This window comes from Dendronephthya gigantea, unplaced genomic scaffold (genome assembly GCF_004324835.1).
Source record: "Dendronephthya gigantea isolate DGI-Jeju-01 unplaced genomic scaffold, DenGig_1.0 000069F, whole genome shotgun sequence".
Taxonomy (NCBI): Eukaryota; Metazoa; Cnidaria; class Anthozoa; order Malacalcyonacea; family Nephtheidae; genus Dendronephthya; species Dendronephthya gigantea.
Window position 1 is genome coordinate 635649 of NW_021163079.1, and position 20856 is coordinate 656504.

At 35.8% G+C, this 20856-nt stretch overlaps 2 protein-coding genes across 2 annotated transcripts; one reads left to right on the plus strand and one right to left on the minus strand.

The window, feature by feature from the left end:
- Positions 1 to 351: 351 nt before the first annotated feature.
- On the minus strand, positions 352 to 3564 carry LOC114531198 (ATP-dependent DNA helicase PIF1-like). The gene is made up of 2 exons (XM_028552845.1): positions 2716 to 3564; positions 352 to 486 (listed from the first exon to the last, which is right to left on the minus strand). Exons 1-2 carry the CDS (start codon positions 3562 to 3564, stop codon positions 352 to 354), a joined length of 984 nt encoding a protein of 327 aa, XP_028408646.1.
- A 16854-nt stretch (positions 3565 to 20418) lies between these two features.
- Positions 20419 to 20856, plus strand: LOC114531199. The gene has a single exon (XM_028552846.1). It carries the CDS (start codon positions 20419 to 20421, stop codon positions 20854 to 20856), a length of 438 nt encoding a protein of 145 aa, XP_028408647.1.

The following is a 20856-nucleotide window of genomic DNA, read 5'->3' on the forward strand; positions in this document are numbered from 1 at the left end:
TTGTTAGAATCTGATTGCCTTAATATTATGATAAAACCAATTCAAAGCAAGACGCTTTATTTGAATCCCTCAACCTAATAACTATGCTATTGACACACTACTGCCTTGATCATGCATTCAAATCAACAAAGGCTTCATTTCAATAGGGGGGACTTTTTTTTGACTCACCCTGTAGTTGTATATAACAATTTAAATGAGATATTGTTCCTATTCTATGATGAATGACAATAAAATTTTTGAAGCGACTTAGGAAAGGTGGATTATACATTTTTGTATAATAGAGCGTAAATAGTTATTCTATAAATTTGTCAGAATTTCACGCATTAGTCCTTTAATGTATTTCCTATTTGCCTACTCGGGCGCAAAATATAAAGCATTTAATTCGTTTTGTGGGCGTCGACAATTGGCATTGCCAATGAGATTCATGAGAACCAGGCTTTCTTTCTCGCTAACCGCAAAATATTTCACCGGAGGTGGAGTAAACGCCTGAGTAGTAAAATAGAGAGCTAAATTGTAGGAGTAAATGGATTGTGAGCTCCCTGAATGCGATGTCAAATTGGTTAATACAATTAACTAAAAAGATCAATAAACTTTATTTTGAGTATAATTTGATTGAAATGAGTGATTTACTGAACTTGAAGACTGAAGTAGTGTCACAAATTATAATATATAAATCAAAAACCTCAAACTGAGCCTAACTTACTAAGCATACTTCATGAAAACTTAATAGAACTTATTATTTATATTATTGCATTTGTGCATTTTCAGCCATTGTATATTTCAGCAACAATCAATTGCAGTGTTAGTTTGGTTACTTTTGATGAAATACTATAAGCCTGAGCTTATTGGCCATGTATTTGATTGACTATGGTACCCTTTAGTATTTCCACCATCTATGCTATACAGTTTATTGAGTATTTGCGATAATGTGTGCTACAATAATAAATAAAAATAGCATATGTGACTAATAACTGATATTGCCTGACTGATGGCAGATATCACAGTATGTTTTAATGGCTTTTGTGGCCAACAGTTCTTCATTACAATATAATGATTAATGGTATTTAAATAAACATTAAGTTTTTCTGTAATTACACATGTAATGTTAGTTGAATGACTTGGTACATCATGAAAATAATTTTTCGCAGTGATCCACCATGTAGGCATACTGTAGTTGATGCAGACCCAAACCCAATGTAAATGTTGTTAGCATACTTTGATGAATAAAATGCTGAATGGAAAGTAATACATAAGGAACATTGTACTCCATTGGACACTTTGTCTGTGTTACACTTTGACTCTGATATACCACACAGTTATATAATTGATGATGTAGAGTTGGAGTGAGAACAAATCTGAACAAATATATCCACATTGAAGTTGAAATGTCACGTACGGCTGAAATGTGAATGATGTTCATCAGAGTGCTTTAGGACTGAACCGCCAAATTTAAATGGTTATAGTATTGCTGACAAGCAATGTAATGTTTAATCACAGTTGTTTGATTGTTGATGATGTTGAACTCCATATTTAATGCAGTGGTTTCTTAATTGATCAATTTTCATGTAGCCTGTAAGCAAAAATATAAGTTTGATTCAATTAAAGTAATCACAAATTATTATATGATACAGGAAATAAAAATCTGACAGGCATGGGATAAAAATAGAATTAGAACATGAGTGAAACTTACCAGGCATGGTGTATCAGCTGTCCCTTTGAAGTCAAAAAGTATGCACCATTAGGTGCCGGAAGGTAGAGTTCTAGATAAACGCACAACAGCACTATGTAGTTACAAATTTGAAATAAAACACTATACATGGTCAACAGAGCTCTATTTTTCGGGTAAACAATTTAGAGTGCACCATAGCATACTAGTGAAAAAAATTCCTATATTTGTACATAAACTGGTTCAGCCAATCCTTTCGTTGTTCCACAGTATGTGACACACAAATATTAGCTAACAATAATGCAATCCACAATAACCCATATTGCACAATAATCACGTAATACTCAGGTGTAATACAAAGATATTCACCCTAGATATTTAATTGTAAACTTCACAGCATCATGATCTGAATAATAAATATTAACCACATCATTTTCAGTTACTTCAATTGCTTTCGTTTTCGTGTAAACATGATCTAATAGGCTTCCAGAAGATAAAAATGTTGACTTTGTTACAATTTGAGTATAATTTAAAGAGTGCATTAACAGTCTTAGATGCTCAACTTGGTCTTCATTATAGTAGTTAATATTAAAATCACCAAGGACAATATCAACAGGGCTACCTGTGAGGAGATATTCCAAACATTCTATGTATTGCAACACATTAGAGTTCTGTTTTCTGTAGAGGAGAAGAAAATTTATTACTTTGTTTGACTTGTAGTTAACTACTTCATATTTTAGTGCATTTAATGAAGTGAAATATTCACAAGTTCTGATCTTAACAGTACGTCTTGTGCATACTGCCATACTTGAATATTTATCAGCGACATGATCTTGACAGAACAATGTAAAGGGACTGAGCGTGTTGATAATTTCATCATCAGAATCAGATGGAAGTAGCTGAGTTTCAGTTAGAGCTATGAGGTCACTAGTAAAAAGTCTTAAATCACATTTAATGTCAATGCAGTGTTTCTTTAGAGACCTAACATTCAAAAGTGATATGGTGAGAGTATCGCTGTTATTGTGTTGCAAGATAGTTGGATGACAAACCATACATTCATTTCTTAGTCTTTCATATTCTTCAAGAACTTTAGGATTTGTTTTTACATGCTTATTGGCAATCTTTCCTGAAATAAATAGGCCTTCTAAAGAGGTTGCTCTGCTTAATGCAACATAAATTTGTCCATAGTTGAATGCTTTTTGTTTTACTAACTCAGTACTGACTACCACTTGATCAAGTGTCAAACCTTGAACTTTATGTACAGTACATGCCCAGGCTAAAGTCACAGGGAATTGTACTCTCTGTATTTCTGGAGAAGATGGTTTACCTGGTCTAATCTTGATTTTAGCCAACACAGGTTCAATTGGGACAACTTGGTGTTCTCTTGCCAATAGATTGTTACTACTAGTGATCAGATTTTTTCCAGCATTCGGGTCATCAAATTTAATGTAAAGAACACTTGGTTTCTGGTTAATTGGATTTACATCAATTTTAAACACACTTCCCATTTGTCCATTGATAAGTCTGTCACAAATACTAACATTTGTTGTTAACATTACCCTGGCACTTTCTTTGATGTGAATTTCGTAATCAAGTCCCCCTGTTTCAGATCGTTTTCTTGCTAAAACCCTGTCAATATCTTGTTTGTTCACATTTGCTGGAAATTGATCTTTAGCTTGAAGAACAAATAATGGTCCAGAAAGTTGTTCTAATTTTGCATTATTGTGATCGTCAACTGGCGAGTTCTCTGCCCATATATGAAGTGCATGTGATGGATAATCAGGGTCATCTGGGGATATTGACCTTGACTCAATGACTCCAATATCATCCTCTGTTTGGGTAGCAGTTCTAACTCTGTTAAGAAGTTGAATAAATTGTTGATCATTTCTTTGTCTCATGATTTCGGTAAGCTCTATCATTTGAAAGACCTTCCATGGATGACATAAATTGAAATGATCATTTCTGTAAGTGTCAAAAACAAATCTCTTACGTATTGGCGGTAGTTGACAAAGATCACCCACAACTATAATAGATATTCCTGCAAATAACAGAGAATTTGGTGTACCAAAAATATCTTTCAATCTTTGGTGGATATGAAGTAAAGTTGTATTCCCTACCATAGAAATTTCATCAATAATAAGTTTCAATTCAGACAATGTTAATCTTAATTGTGTCCTTTTTTGGTCAGACATTGGAGGTACATTATCACCAGCTTCTTTAGAAATAGCAAGACCAGTATTAATTGTTGTACCATCAATATTTATTGCAGCTACACCTGTTGGTGCCATTAACAGAGCTGTTGGTAAACCAGCATTAACAGGAGGATGTCTAAATGTCTTAACTGCTGTATGATATATTGTTTTAATAACATGACTTTTTCCGGCACCACCACCTCCAGTTAGAAAAAGATAGAGTGGTTCCATTTCAACTGGTTTTAGACTGTTTAAGTTCTTCATTTTGTTACGACACCATGACAGGAATGTATCATATGCAAGGCGTTGCTGTTTGTTTAGTGATCTGACATTTTGGCGTAATACATCATCAGGCATCTCTGTTGGTTGGTGATAGGTTACAATACCTCCAGAAGCAGACTCACTGTGTGCTGGATCAAGTTGTGATGGTGACTGTTCATTAAAAGATTCATCTGGGTTTGAATCATCAGGCATTTCATCTAATACATCTGCATTTTCCTGATCATTAAGTGAATCAAATGATGGACCAAAATTTCCTTGATTAGATTTCAGCACTTCAAATGCTTCACTAATAACATTTGCGTCAGGTTCAAATACCGATCTGTTGAGTTCAATGATTTTTTGGACATCGGTTTCATAAAATTTGGATGTGTATGTTTGATTAGCAGCTAACAAATTATTTTCATCTCGCCATGGATAATAAAGCATAAGTAGATGGTGGAAATATATTTCTGGCTGTCTCATTTTATTTGGTGTATGATACCTTACTACGACTCTGACTTTTCGACATTTCATGTACTCATTTTTGCCAACCAGTTTAATAATTTTTGGAAGACATTGACATGTAGCACTTATTGCACTTTGGTTTTCAATGATGTCATCAGTTAGGACATCTCGCTGGGCATCTTGTGTTTCACAGTCTACTTTGTAATCTTTATAGTAATATGCAGCAAATTCTGCAAAACACATATTGTTAACAATGGGTATTGATGTTGGTCTAATGATGTAACGTTCAATGATATTTGATTTGAATATATCAGTACTTTCATCATCTAGTTCATCCAGCTCTTCCTTGGTTTTAGTTACCCGTACTCTTTGTTGTGGGAGATTTGTGTTAACAAATACTGTCTTGGGGAATATTTTTCTCAAACCAAAGTTCAGGCATTGCTCTATAAACACATTCTTGAGAGCTCACTTCTCTTGTGGAAAGGAAGGCAGCACCAACTTTTTTCAAACCCTCTCTAATGCTCATATTGGAAGCTTTTGCTTCTTTGGCTGCATTGGCAATAGCTTGTGAGCATTCAGTCTCATCTTTTGTGAAGTATGAACATACATATGTGATGCATTTATAGTGATTAAATACAGGTTGCAAGTCAACATTTGCCGCAAAACCTTTAATCCCTGCAACAAAGTAGTTATTGATAAAACAGCTATCAACAGGCCTTTTAAGATGTAAATCAAAGTTTGAGTCAGGGGAAATGGATAGTGCCCAGTAATATTGGTCTTCAGTGATCTCTAAAGATTTTAAAATATCTGTCTCAGTTAATGAGGCATCATAATCTTTCTTGGATGGGTTAAGAATCTCATCAATTTTTTGTTTGACTGAGTTCAGGATTTTGATGCGCCTTTCAAGTATGTTGGTTTTGACTCCTTCATCTAACTCGTCACTAAGTGGTTCTGCCACAATTGTTCTTTTTGTAAAAAATTGTCCAAAATTAAATCTACAACTAACATTTTTGTCTTTTCTACACGTTTTTGAGTGGTTGTGCTTTTGATAAGTATTGACTAACTCATGTAACTCTGGTTCTTCATTTCTGTCTGGAAGATTAGCCTGTACATGGTTATCAATAAATTTTGTATATTCCTCTTTGTTATCAGAAGTTAGCTTAGGGGTGTTAGAAGTCCATATCAATGCATGTAAATGTGGAGAGCCTCTCATCTGAAATTCAATGCGAAGTGCATAGTATATTATTTTACCAATTGGGTTACTTTCACGAAGTAAAACTTCAGTGAAAAATGTTTCCACTCTGTGCTGGAAGTGTTTCGCAACAACAACTGGGTTATGATTCAACATTGAACACCTTTCATTGTAGGACAAAGCTTCAATTTCCTCCTCTGTCATGTTTTTACCTTGTGTTTTAGCTATAATTTGAAACAGTTCAGGCCACCTTAGGTCAGCACATGACAATGTCATAAACCATGTTGGAATACCCAATTGTTTTACCATGGCTACTACTTCATACATGAATTTTTGCCAATATGGTGGTGTGCCAGGAATTTGTCGTAGAAACAGATATGCTTGGTCTTGACAAATCAAATCTTTTAGTCTGCTTACATTTGATTTTATTTGCGATGCAGTGACAGGTTGTCCTTGCATTTTCTTCAAGGCTATGTTAATACTGACAGATACTTTCTTTTGCTCTGTTATAAACTGTGCAAAGAAAAGATATTCCGGGTTAATTGCAAACCTTCCACTATAATGTAAAAGTCTAGCATTAAAGTATTTCACTGGTGACAATTTAATCTTCCGTTCATGCATAAAACCAAATCTACCTTTTGGAAACAATGCAGGAAATGCAAGTTCTTCACATTTTTTGTCCATCATTAATGACACAGGGTGCTGGTTTTCACCAGGCGCGATGTTGTACACTTCACTTCCCGATGAATATTTTGAACTATTTTGTGTTATTATTATGGATAATCAGGTAACACAGCTTGTAAACAGGTTTCATTAGGAGCTTGACGATGCTCATTCAATGGGTCATCACGTTCTTCAATGTCATCATCATCATGTTTTTCTGTGGTGCTAGACAAATCGTTTTCATTTGTAAGATTATTTTCATGCAGCTGTTTAAACCTTAATAAATTACTTCCAATGTTCTCAATATCAATTGTTATACTATGATACAATGGATTGTGGACTTTCAGCCAGTTCAAAGCATCAAGAACAAACTGAGGACGTACTGCTTGGAAATACACATGACCCCTGAACTCCAGTTTCCTTTTCAGTTTTAACATAATAATGCCAGATCTTTCTGGTGGACGAGGTAAAATATTACAGGACTGATCACATTTAACAGGCACATTACATATAGCCCCTTTCACTTTTTTCTGCTGTCCTTTTGGCATCACTATAATTTTTTCAAAAATTATTCTTTGTGCTATAAGAATCTGCTCAAGCTTTTCTAGAGCCAGCAATTCATTTGGTACATCACCAACTTTCATGTCATTAAACACAGCTTGACATGGTGTTTTACCTTTTAAAACTTTTGAATGGCATGTTTTGCAAATGTACAGTTTTTGATCAAATGACTTAATATCAGTGAACAAATTTGCCATGCCATCATCATACATGTCCTTCTGTAATAAAACAACTGATTTTCTATACAGTAATCGCTGGCAAACTGAACATACAAAAAATGGACCATCTTTTATTTTAGTTTTAAATGTTGATATACAGTTATCTAAATCTAAGTTCCGGGTTTTACACTTCTCATTTTTCATTTCTATAATTTCAATTTTTTTGCTGGGATTCATTGAGCTATATTTCTTACCATATATTTAAAGGAGTGCTTTCTTTTTTAAAGGATCCATTGAACTATATTTCTTACCACATGTTTCAAGGAGTGTTCCCTTTTCTAAAGGATCCATTGAACTGTATTTCTTTCCATATGTTTCAAGGAGTGTTTTCTTTTTTAAAGGATCCATTGAACTGTATTTCTTTCCATATGTTTCAAGGAGTGCTTTCTTTTTTAAAGGATCCATTGAGCTATATTTCTTAGCATTTTTTTCAAGAAGCAGTTTTTTAAAGGATCCATTGACCTATATTTCTTAGCACTTCCATCAAGAAGAACTTCCTTTTTCATATCATCCATCGATTTGTATTTTTCTGCTTTTGTATTGAGAAGCACTTTCTTTTTTGAAGGATCCATTAATTCATAGTTTGCTTTTGATGTTTTTTGCCATTTCTCTAAACATTGTTTTTTTTCTGCAGGTTCCAAGTTTGCGTAACTATTTCTGCGATTTTGGAGCATTGTGCTTTTATGTCTGGAGGACTTATGTTTTCGTACTATTTTTTGCCTCTCTGAATTTGACAATTTATGGGAACACAATAGAAATTGAACAGTGTATAACACATTTTCACATTTCACTTGTTTCATAAAAAAATCATAGAGTTTATCAATCATGCAATCAAGGGTACCACACATTTCAAGTCCAATTCTTTTTAGCAATCCATTGTATGCAACTAAAGAATATTTTGTAATGCTTTTCTTATTGATGAAGATGCAAGCTAAACAAAAGTCAGAAAACCACAACAAAAACCCAGTATTGTTTTGAACATTCACTGTGATAAATTTCACAAAATCATGTTTAGTAGTTCCCTGTTGTCTTGTTGTGTAAGCTATGTCAACATTAGCATCAACTATAGGCAATCTTTTTGGCAAGTATTCACATGTAATCGTATTTTCAATGTTCAGGGATTTCTTGTAGAATGACATAGCATTCTCAGCAATAGCCTCTAACGTAGACTCATCCCAGTATGTACATTCTTTAATCGTGGAAAAACATATGGAATAGATGTATATCGCACACAATTCAGCTAATGTGACATTATGTTTGTCTGCAATTTTTGTATCAGATGTTAATAGAAGTTGATTTGATTTTGCACCCTGATTTATAGTATCATTTGTGTTACTTGTCAATTGTGCAACTGTAACTGTAACCCCTTTCAGTTCAAACAGAACATCACCTCTGTGACAGCTTTTAAAATATTCAGTTAAGTTGTTAACTGAAGTTACTTCTAACAACACAGCAATACCAAATGAATCTCTTGCATGCGAGTCAAATACTTTTAATGAGCCATTTGGCATCAAATAAACTGATACAGTATTACATGCAATAGTCAAAAGAAATGAATTATAATTTCTTCGCAACAAACTTTGTAATGCACAGGCAAAAGGCATGACATAAGGAATGTGCTCATCAATACTAACTGCATGGAGATTACCAGTGTAACTCTCACTGAACTCAAGTTGGTAATTTGTATCTAACACTGTAACCATGTCAGGTAATTCAGTTAACAGTAAATATGATTGCTTAGATAGTCTTGATAGTGCATAATACAGTTCATTACCAATGTCCATAATTACTATAAGATCTTCTGGCCCAGTTATTGATGTTTCAGTGTACTTATATATTAAAGCACATAAACTCATGGGTACACATTGCCTGCCTGCATTTGTACCAAATACATCAACGTTACCTTGACTGTATGGTGCATGAATAGTCTTACTAGGTTCAACAAATTTTGGCCCAGGATTGGATTCGATGTCTGAACTAAGATTAAACTTACAACAGTTTTTTTAGGTGTTTGAGGCTTTTGTGTGTTTTTAATTTATGCTTCTCGTTCTTAAAAGTAAAAGTCTTAAAACGTTGCAACCGCTTTTTTTTGTGATGACGTCGATGATAATGAGTATGACCGTTATTAAATTGATTGTAAAAATACCTAAGTTGATCATCTAGCAGTCTTTGGCGTTTACGACTTGATGCATAAAGTAGCAGAAAGATACGAGAAGACTTCGACACATTTTTTCTAATACGCCTTCGAACCACTTTTCTTAACTTCCTACTTTTGTTGAGAAGACGACATATTTTCTTCGCTGGGATTCTACTAGGCTCTCGATCACGTGGTCTATAAACATTGCGCTTCGCCTCGTGCCTTATATTTACTGAGTAAACAGACGACATTTTCTAGCATTTATTGTATAGAAATCTAGCATGACGTGATCTTAGGTCTTCTCGACTGACTATAGGAGTGCTGGTGTCTTTAATAACAGTTACCGACAACTTCAATTCATTTGGTATATCATTGCCTGGTGTATCATCAACTTTATTCGAGCTTATCAATTCACTTTCACTAAACATATCGCATTATTAATGGTCTTTATTAACACATAGAAGAACACAATAATATATATTATAATTCCAATAATTTGATCAACAATGCATGAAAATTTTACCCGGTACATATGAGCGATAACGAATAAAACAAATACTACAAAAGTTAATATGGTAAATATCTCAATATAAAGACCTCTCTGTGACTGTGAACCACAATGACTATGATTAGTATGATACCGATAGTCGATGTTTGTCTCCTGGTGTTCAGCATTTTTATCTGAATTGTCGTCTTTGTTTGACACAACTGTACTAGAGTTTTCTTGTGATACTAGTGAGATCTCGTGAGATTGTATTGTGATTTTATTCAGTTTGATTAGTGAACTCAGCGAATTCAAGATAATCAACTTTGGTTCAACATATAAAATGTTGAAAGCACTCAAAGCAGGAGAAACACACAACAGCCCATTTCGAAACTGCTTGACATCCTTTAGTGCAGGCTTACTCTTCTCCGCATGTGCAGTTGTATGTGTAATGAGTGTAAAGATAAAGATAGCACTTGCTAGCATTTTGATCGCTTTATTAATTCTACTTTAATACTGCTTCGAAGTTCAAAGGTGAAACGACATATGCCAAAATGAATACACACGTGATATAACTAGCAACTTACCTGTGCGCAGGTTCCCGTTTAGGGTGCTTCGGCCTGCAGCTAGCGACGCTGGGGGTCGACCCGAGAGGAAAAAAAAAAAAAAAAAAAACCAAGCCGAAACTATAGATCGCTGTCGCTACGCGACGCGATCAATTATATCAATAAATTCTAATATATTTGACCATTAAATTTTTCTAAACATTTGTTATTCAAATAACCTTGGTTCCATAGGGATAAAATTTGACCACAACAAATTGAGAATACATTCCTGAGAGAAAACATATCAACAGTAAATACAGTGCAAATGAAAAAAATACTAGTTTACAAAGCATGAAGACCTTATCCATCTGTCAAATGTTTCTAGTTAAACTTCATTGAAACAGACAGAATATGTGTCATAAAATGCTAGGATTTGTCACATGCCATTTTCAACTAATTTTTACACTTTTCAAAAAGACATGCTTAAATTAAATTGAAACCGTGATATCTCTGTCAAAATTGCATGAAAAACCTTATGCTATATATCAAAATTTAATTTAGACATTAGAGAATATAAAAAACATAATTTTAGCTATTTTAATTTTGAAATTATACTCAAACAGGTTAACTTTTCTTTGCAACACTCGGTATATAACAAACTTATTTTCCACATTTATATACATATAAATATAATTTTGTTTAGATTCAATAACAGGCAACACCTGTCTTAAAAAGGGATGAAAGTAAGTTTTTATTATGTTAATTTTGACTGATGAAATCCAGCTAAGTGCTGAAGCAAGTCTGTAACTGTTTTAGTCAGACTTTCTCTAACAATAGATTTACTTCATATTCTGATTCAGCATGTCTTAAAAATGGTATATCACCAGTTTTCCTGTCTATAGATTAAAGGATAGAAAAGGACAGTTGAAATACCATACATTTTTGTGTTCCACTCATAAAGAGTGCTATAACCGACACCGATATTGGTGGAAAATTGAAAAACCGATGTCTCAGGACTAAATAAAGATATTGAGCTCAAATTTGGTGTGCTTTCATATCTCACCTATACCCCCAATTGGTGCAATTTTGGTTAAAATCTGGGAAGGGTGGGTGACATTTTGAATTTCATTTTGAGTCAGTAAGTCAGTCAGTCATAGTGTAAACTTTAGGGGGGTAAGCTGATTTATGCGTATAGTAACTTTTTGTACATGATCAGTAATTTAAAGTTTTTAAAACAGTTTAACTTGCTTTATTTATTCATGCAATATCCCTTTTGCTAAGTTCACCAAAATATTAAGGTATTTTGACCATTACTCTAAATTTTGAGTCATTGCTTTTCCGTGGTTTGGGTTTTGTTTTAAAGGGATTTGGGGAGATTTACCCCCCGGAACACCTGATTTTTTCTCATACGTCGCAACTGCACATGTGCCGTTGAGCCTTGAACATTTATTAACAAATTTCTCCACGAACAACCTATTGACAAAAGGTCTCCGACTGTTGCTGAAAGACGCAAATCACAATGTAAATGGATCTTGAATTATCAAGGACTAACGTACAGTAAAGAAACTGAGAACATTAAGTCGCAGTCAAAAAACTGTTTACCACTGTTGAGACGATTATGTTTGTTCATTGATGATAAAGGATTCATTTGCAGGCTTCATAATGCAACATAATGCCATAAAAAGGACCAGACTCAGCCCCTCTACCGAAGATTAGAATGCAACAGACAGTCCCCTTTTCTGTCATGGGAGTCAACTATACCGGAGATACATGAGATACGAGATAAAACACAACGCTTGTAAATCGATCTTGAAATAAATATGTAAATGAACGTGGTAATTTTCCACAGGAGTAACCTTTTAGTTGTACTAATTTAGTTGTATTAATATGTTCATATTTGTAGTATGACTTCATTCACAATCTTCGTTAAAACATGCACAATTGAACGAAGATTGCATCACACCATGTTGTAGCACACAAGTTTGTTTGTCTTGGTTTCCCAACTAGATAAAAGACAGAAAGACAGTAAATAGAGCCACTCATAATTGCCCAACCACATGTTTACAAACTCATTCAAACATAGCGGTCTTAAACTACCCATACCTTATCTATATGCTCACAAATACCCCCACTGAGATTACAATGCCACAATCAGAAGACACATTAGGACTTCACCATGGAAAAAACGAAAACTCCATGGTGCAACAAGTGAAGTTAAAAACTCCTTTCGATGATAGAAACCCAATAACAGAACTGATAACAGAACTAAAGAGGATTCAAAACATGAGGATAAAACCATCTAAGGCATGGTTCAACAAAGAAGCAAGAAACAGTAGGGTTGATACTTGTATTTGGTCGCACTTGAATTGTGAGAGAATATGAAAAGAAACAGTGCTTCCTGTTACAAACAATGGCCTCCACTGGCATCAGAAATAACTGGCAATGGCATAAAAAAAGTGGTCTTTCCAATCCTTTTTAATTTTATTGTGTGAATGCTTGGCTACTCTAATCAATATGAGAGAGAGAATACATCGGTTTGGACAAGAAACTTACTACAAAAGTATTTTCTCCACAGCAAAGGCAAGATCCAGACACCAAAGTCTTTGGCACTTGCTATATTTGTAAGACAAATTTCTGGTTGCTCTGGCCTGATCTTAATGTTAAATGGTCTTAGGCATTCATCTCTTTATCCTCTACCATGGCATACGATACATATCTGGGGCAATTAACAATAAACATGTCAGACAATATACCAAGAGAATTTGTAGCAAGCGAACCTATCAATATAGTTTATGGCAACATTGACTTTCAGGACTATACAGGGTGTATAAAAAAAGTCCCCAAATGTACAATTTTCATTTTCAGGATATTTACAGAATTTGGCAAATTTTTGTGTTCCTACAGATAGTTAAGACTTACCTGGTATGCCTAGGCCAAGTTCAGTTTTTCATTAACAAAATTTTGTTACCGGGGGGGGGGGGTGGTTCCTTTCCACTGATATTGAGAGGGCTTGCGTGCGAAAATGTTTAGCTGAAATTTAAATATTATTTAGCTGTCTAAAAGTAGGAAAGCTTTTTAATAAACTGTCAAAGTTTCAGGAAAGATAATGCATACTGGGAGCAACGCGCGACCCCTAAAGGTGACAAATATTTATTGTGCGCAGTGGATTAAATGCATCGTTGATTTTAGCGTGATCGATCTCATGCAAGGCCTGGCAAATGAATAAATAAAAGCGAGGAACTGAACACAAAAACATAAGACCTTTCCTTACTGGAGCATGTACCTGAGAATGACAGGCAATACTCACTATAATAAAAGAAAAGTATTAATAATCATCAATGAGTATAGTGCTACTTTTGTGTGCATGGATCTGGTTCTTGCGCAAATACTTCATGTATTATGCATATGATAAGATACATGTAGCTATTAGGAATACTGGAATACTTCTTATGTTCCACACTACAAGGCAAGTTGACTGGGATTTATATCTATCAGCATTCAGATTAATGATCCCTTCATTATTACGTTCATTAAAGTTCATTATGCACAATATGGATCAGCTTATTGGTTAGAAATGGCATCACTCATATACACCCAACCAGGTTTTTTTGTATCTGTTTGTATCTGTGCATGCAGAGATATTGTCATCGCAAAGGTACCGTAAAAGGTACATAACCATTCAGTGATGGGCTAATATAATTAGCCAATCAGCAATTAGTTTATATAACGTGCTCACACCGCAACCTAAAGCACACAGAAAATAACATATACTTGTGACATGTCGTTTAAATTTTGGCTTTAAAAAATGTTGTTCTGTGTTTTTATTAAAGTTTTACTGAACATAGAAACTTATCCTCTTGAGGTTAAGTAGTCAATCTCTTCAGGTTTAAAAACAATCTCTTCGGAGATTGAAACAATCTCTTCGAAGATCAAAACAATCTCTTTCTGGTCTTCAGAGATCAAAAAGACTAAAAATATCATAATTGATCACTCTAATTGCCTCTTCTACTACTATATATGAACCTGGTTTGGGATTGCAAACAGGGCCACATTAGGCAATTGCTCCAAACTGTGTAAGTATACATGAGTTTCTTTGTGGGGAACGGCAGGCTCAAACCCGTTCAGAGGGATCCCACAGAATCACAAGTCACACACCAGATAATAGTACAAAATTATATATTTAAAAAACTCACAATGATCTTGTGCTCGTCTCACAATCACACTACTCATCTTTTAGCACACCTAAGATTAATATCATGTCATTGACGTAGTTTGCAATATCTATAATACATTAATAAGGCAATTTCCGACATCTTTTTTCACCTTAATTGCACCCAAATAACACCTTTTTTCTCACCTTAACTGAAAGTGCCTATATCACTTGTGGGATCTTTAATGATTTGAATAGAGCTTGAAAAATTAGTTTATAAGTTCTACAACCTTTTTTGATATATTTAAATAGTTTCGAAAATACGTCGGTTGGGGGGACTGGGACTCAGGAATGATTTGCAAACACGCCGTCTTTTATAATGTAAACATGAAGAGTTTCACTGGCGATATAGTTTGCGCTTTTCAAGAAAAAAATGCGGGAACGGTGCGTTGTGTATGGCTGTAGTAACTGGGCGAAATATTTACATTATTGGAAGATCAAAGTAAAATTACAATTGATTATATTATGTTTGACAAGAACTCGGTTCCTGAGTCCCAGGCCCCCGAGCACGACGGAAATTTAGGAAATCGTCATGTTTAGATGTAAATATTTCCAAAACTATTTAACTATGTCAAAAAGGGTTGTAGAACTTATAAACTAATTTTTCAAGCTGTATTCAAATCCGTAAAGATCCCACAAGTGATATAGGCACTTGAACAATTCCAAGCTCTACCTCAATACCAAATATGAAATCAACCTGTTTTTAGGTTGGAAAGTAGAGCCTGTTTGGAAGGTCAAGTAATGTGAGGAAAATTCCTTTCAGTTGTGCCCTTTTTGCATTAATTAGATGGACTCATCTGTACCTTCATCAGGATTACAAACACGTTCTGAATCCACTATTGTCAAAGCATCTATTGCATCTGCCCAAAAAGAAGAGGAATCTTGTGATATCCCACTCAATTTTGAGGATACATCAGAAAAGTTAGCCACAGTATTCAGAGTGTGTAATGAAAAATTACAAATGTATATGCATTTAGACTTCCAACAATACAATTTTAAGCTTGCAAAAATTTACTGTTTCTGGCTTTTTGTGAAAAATTAGGAATCCTGCAAAGACATGTTACATAGTTTTGCTGGCAATTACCAAATGTCAGACAGCAATGAAATGAAGATGAATCAGATGAATGTAGCAGCACACAATCATGTGAAGATTCAAGTGCGAAACCATTTAGAGATGTAGGTTTTACAATATTTCTAATCACTGGTTTTTTTGTTGGAATGTGATAATAAACCTCAAAAGCACAAAGTTGACAATATTCAATATTTTTTGTTAATTCATATCTTTATACCAGACTATCCATGACAGCAGTGATTATGACAGTAGTGATCCTGCTTCTAATGCTGATGGAGGCCAGAATGCTAAAGAATTGTGGATGTCATGCATCACAGAAGTTAAAATACTGGTGAGCCATGCTCAAGAATGCAACATCATTGCCCAACAATTGCAACATTAGCCTCAGAGATTGTTTATCCTGAAGAACTTTTAACAGATGTTCTTGGAGTTATATCAAAAGTTAAGCAAAGCAGGAAGAGAATAGAAGAAAAATTGAATTGAAACCTTCAAGACCCAGCGAATGGACCCTCAAAACTCAGTGATGAACAAAAGCAGACAGTGATAAGAAATGGGGCCTTACCAACCAAAGCGTAAAGTTTATCATGAGAATCCTGACATTCAACCTAACAAGCAGAGACGATTTTCGCCCTCTTGGTACAAAGAATTTCCCCATCTAGAGTATTGTCTGACACTGTTTCCTGTTTTTTTGCTCATTGTTTCCATCTGGACTTGGAAGAGAAACTTGAAGCATGGGTCAAAGGTATCAAATTTTGGAACAAAATGAAAAGTTGTGGCAAAGACGACAAAGGGAAATTGGTACAGCATTTTTGTTCTGTATCACACAAAGCTGCACTACAAGAACTTGCTTATTTCGCCAATAATATGGCACATGTTGATGTGATGCTAAATAAGAACTTACGAGCAGTGAAAATTCAGAAAGAAGAGAACAATTTGCGCAATCAACAAGTGATTAAAATCTTGTTGGACATCACTAGAGTCCTTGCCAGACAGCAGCTTGCTTTCCGAGGTCAAGACGAATCAAATGGCAACTTTGTCCAGATCGTAAATCTTGTCGCCAGACATAACACCCAATTGAAGTCTTGGCTCAGCGATAAGAACTTGAAGCCATACGAAGTAAAGTACTTGTCGCCGCATTCACAAAATGAGTTTATAACTTTTTGGCCAAAGATGTTAAAGCTAGCATTGTAGCTGATCTGGAATCAGTGAAGATGTATGCTGTTATGGCAGATCCTGACACTGCCAATACAGACAGACTTGTTGTTGCTGTGAGATATGTCGATGAAGAAAACATGCCAAAAGAAAGGGTTCTAGAGATGAAAGAAGCGATTGATAAAACAGGAGATGGACAAGCAAAAGAAATATTGAAATCACTGGAGTCCAGAGTTTCAAACAGAAGGTTTAGCCTTCCAGTCATACGACTATACTGCATCAATGTCTGGAGTTTATAGTGGTGCCCAAAAGTGTTTGCAAGATAGAGTTTGTTAAGACCATTCCCAATTGGATTAGTCCATTGTTTATGAACATTAAGTATTTAAAGTTAATCTATTGTTTAGAAGTTAGTCTATTGTCTAAAGTATTTTAATTAGTTTCTTATTAGAATATGCGAAATAACAAAAAATATATAAGTGTACTGAACTATAACGGACAAGTCTTAAGTAGTGAAATTACAGAAGAAGCACAGTTCATAAGCTGAAGCGAAATTTAATCATTTAAGTCTTTGGATATCATAGTCTTGTAAGTACTATTGATTTGTATTTGTATTTCGTATTCCATTTAGTTGTATATATATGTATATATATTAATATAGATATTTATATTTTGTAATAGTGAATCGTCTATATGACCGTCCGTTCGTTCGTACGTCGGTCGCTGGCATTAAATAAAGTATTTCAACGTGACGCATACGAAGCTTTGATAAATCCGTACGAGAGCGTACAACATTCAAAGACTGATGCTAGAGAACAAGGCCCTCGCTGAGGCTGAGGCCGGTGACGAGGAATCTGTAAACGATGTGACATATTTAAACAGAAGCAGAGCGGGATTTCTCGGTGAACTCACAAAGAAGTATAAGGCGTTACAAGAGGTGTTGTCGGCAACATCTGACGAAGAAGTGATTAATGAACTGTTCCAGCACCAGTTCTCTAGCATCAGTCATCTAAATATGAAGAAGCGTTTAGGAAATTTATCGACGCTCATGAGAAGTATTGTGAAGTAGAAGTTGATGAGGAGAAGAAGAAGTTAGTTCAGTCTGTATACGTCGCGCAGCGGGAGTTGAAATGTGCTATGGACCAAAGATTGGCGCAAGTAAGAGAGACGCGCTCTGGTTCGGCTGTTGGACGACAGCGCTCACATTCGTCGAGAACAAAGGGCAGTAGGTCTTCACATAGTGTACTCAAGGCGAGGCGTGAACTGGAGGAAGCTAAGTTGCGTATGGCAGAGTTAAAGGTGAAACAAGATCTGCAGCAACGTTTTGAATTGGAGCAAGCACAACGCAAACGGCAGTTTGAAGAAGAAGAAGCTGAATATAAGAGACAGATTGAGTTTCTGGAAGTTAATTCTCGGATTGAAAGAGCACAATTGGGTTTACGTTTAGAAGAAGGTTCTGATCAGGATACAGTAAGGTCAGACAATTCTAGTTCTAAATCATTACTTAATCTGGAATTAGATCAACCGAAGCGGGAAGTAAACATTACACCGGAATTAGATCAACCGAAGCCGGAAATGAAACATGAGTATCAGGAATTGACACGCAAAACGGAAGGAAATGTTCGGATTGCAAAATCAATTTTCGCTCCTCAGTCAGATTTTAAACCGGGAGTCAAACTTGAAAATGTGGGATTGGGTTCGAAGTTTGAATCGAACTCAAAGCAAGTACAAAGGGCCGAGTCGAGGGATGCTTGCACGCTGGTCCAACTTAGCTAAGTTTCTCCCACTCGTGCGGGCTCATGTTGTCAGCGGACAACTTACGCAAAATTGAGAGCAGAGCGTAAAACGAAAAGCTTTTAATTTTTTATGCGAAGACCGCTGGAAAACTGAGCCCTCTTTACCGGGAGAAAATTTGCCGAATATGACCAACGTGTTGGGTTGAAATTGCAGATGCCATTCGCCAGGGACCATCCTTGCAGGAAAGAAGAAGAAGTATGAAATTTGATGGGAATCCATTAGATTTTGCGGCCGTTGAGTCAAATTTCAAAGAAGTTGTAGAAAAGCAAGTCAAGGATGATTCTCAGCGCTTTTTGCATTTAATGGGCCAATGCACAGGGAGGGCATATGAGGCAGTTCGAAGCTGTGCGACCTTGTCCCTGGGCAAAAAATATTCCGAAGCGTGGGAAATTTTAAAGCGTAATTTTGGGTTAAACTATATGGTTACAGACGCTTGTTTGAAGAGGTTACAAGACACTCATGTAAAGAAGGGAGACCCTAATTCTATCTTGGGCTTTGCAAGAAAGCTAGAGGATACGGGAAGGGTTTTGAACAGCATGGGGGACGGTTATTATAAGCGTTTAGATAACGAAGAAACCTTAGTTTCTTTAATGAAGAAGCTTCCTGAAGAGTTGCAACAACGAAAGTGGCTGACCGGGCCGGAGATTTGATTTTGAAGAAAGGCTATGTTGATTACTCAGATTTCGTAGACTTTGTAAGGAAAATTGGGGAACGTTCAAATAATCGCTTTGGGAAAGAACTTAAATTGTTGCAGCCTGGAATTATTCAGCAATTTAAATCTGGGTACCCGCAGCAAACAAACCCCCAAATGAAAGCAACTACTTTGGCTGTAGGGAAAGAATATATAGTATCGAAGCCTAATGTAGAAAATACGGAAAGGGTTGTTAGATGCGCAAATTGTTTTGAGTGTCATCCCATTTGGCGATGTAAATAAGTTTAGAGATTCGACTGTTAAAGATCGTCTTAAAGTAGTCCGAGCTAAGAAATTATGCATAAGATGTTTGGGAGACGGACATTTTAGAGATTCTTGCAGTAAAAAAGATTTTTTCTGTAAAAAGGAGATGTGTGGATTAACGCACCATACCCTACTTCACCATTCAGAGAAAGACAGTGGGAGGGGGCCGACCAATCTGGACAGGGTCCTTGCGAGCAAAGTGCTCAGTTTTAAACGCAGGGCAGGAACAAATCAATATTCAAGATTCCTTAGTAAAAAGAGAATCAAATAATGGAGCAATTGGGTCCGAAGGGGCGAGAGTTTGCTTCAAAATAGTTCCCGTTAAAGTGCGTAATATCGTCAGCGGTAAAGAGGTATCCACGCATGCATTTATGGACAGTGGTTCAGATACAAGTTTTTGTAAAGACAGTTTGATTTCAGCTCTTAGTTTGGAGACAGTTCCTATAGAGTATACCTTGAATACTGTTTCTGGGTCGGAAATTATGTCGGGATCTGAAGTTTCTCTGACTGTAGAAAGCATGGATGGAGCCAATCAATTCCAATTGGACCATGTTTTGTCTACTCCGAAAATTCCAGTTTCTAAGAAACACTTTCCAAAGAAAAGTGATATTGCGAATTGGCCACATTTAGAGGGAGTAAGTTTACACGAACAGGGGGATAATTGTGAAGTAACTATCCTCATAGGAAGTGATTGTTCAGATATAATAGAAGATGTATATGAAAGAAAGGGAGGTGGTCCAGGTCAACCTGTGGTGATAAGAACACCCCTTGGGTGGACGGTGTGTAGACCCATGGGGAGTACAAGAGTTTCGCCAAGTAATGTCAATTTCATTAGATGTGACTGTGATATAATGCTAAGTAATAGTTTGAATAAGGAAGGTGCGCATACATTAAGTGGCGTTGATTATTATTCCGTCGAAGATGTTAAAGTGCAAGCTGTCATAGAAGAATCTGCTATCCTTGTAGATGGGCACTACCAAGTAAAATTACCATTTCGTCAAGAACCGCCTAATCTTCCAGAAAGTCATCCATTGGCTGAGAGGAGGTTGATGTCTCTTAAGAGAAAGTTTGAGAAAGATCCAGAATTCGGGGTGAAGTATACGAAAGTTTTGGAGAATTACGAGAGTGAAGGATCGTCCAAGCCTGTTTCTGATGATGATCTCTCGAAGATGAAGAAATCGGGTAAACTCTGGTATTTACCTCACCATGCTGTATGCAAGGAAGAGAGACCGAATCCGCGTGTGGTATTTGATTGTGCTGCGAAGAGTGGTGGAAATTATAGACCATGA

What these genes read in the sequence shown, in the direction of transcription:
- LOC114531198 (XM_028552845.1), bottom strand. Translation starts at nt 3,564, where the DNA reads ATGAGACAAAGAAATGATCAACAATTTATTCAACTTCTTAACAGAGTT. An exon ending in GACTAAGAAATGAATGTATG is followed by an intron (nt 487 to 2,715) that starts GTTTGTCATCCA and finishes TTTACTACTCAG; the next exon opens with GCGTTTACTCCACCTCCGGT.
- LOC114531199 (XM_028552846.1), top strand. Translation starts at nt 20,419, where the DNA reads ATGCTAAGTAATAGTTTGAATAAGGAAGGTGCGCATACATTAAGTGGC.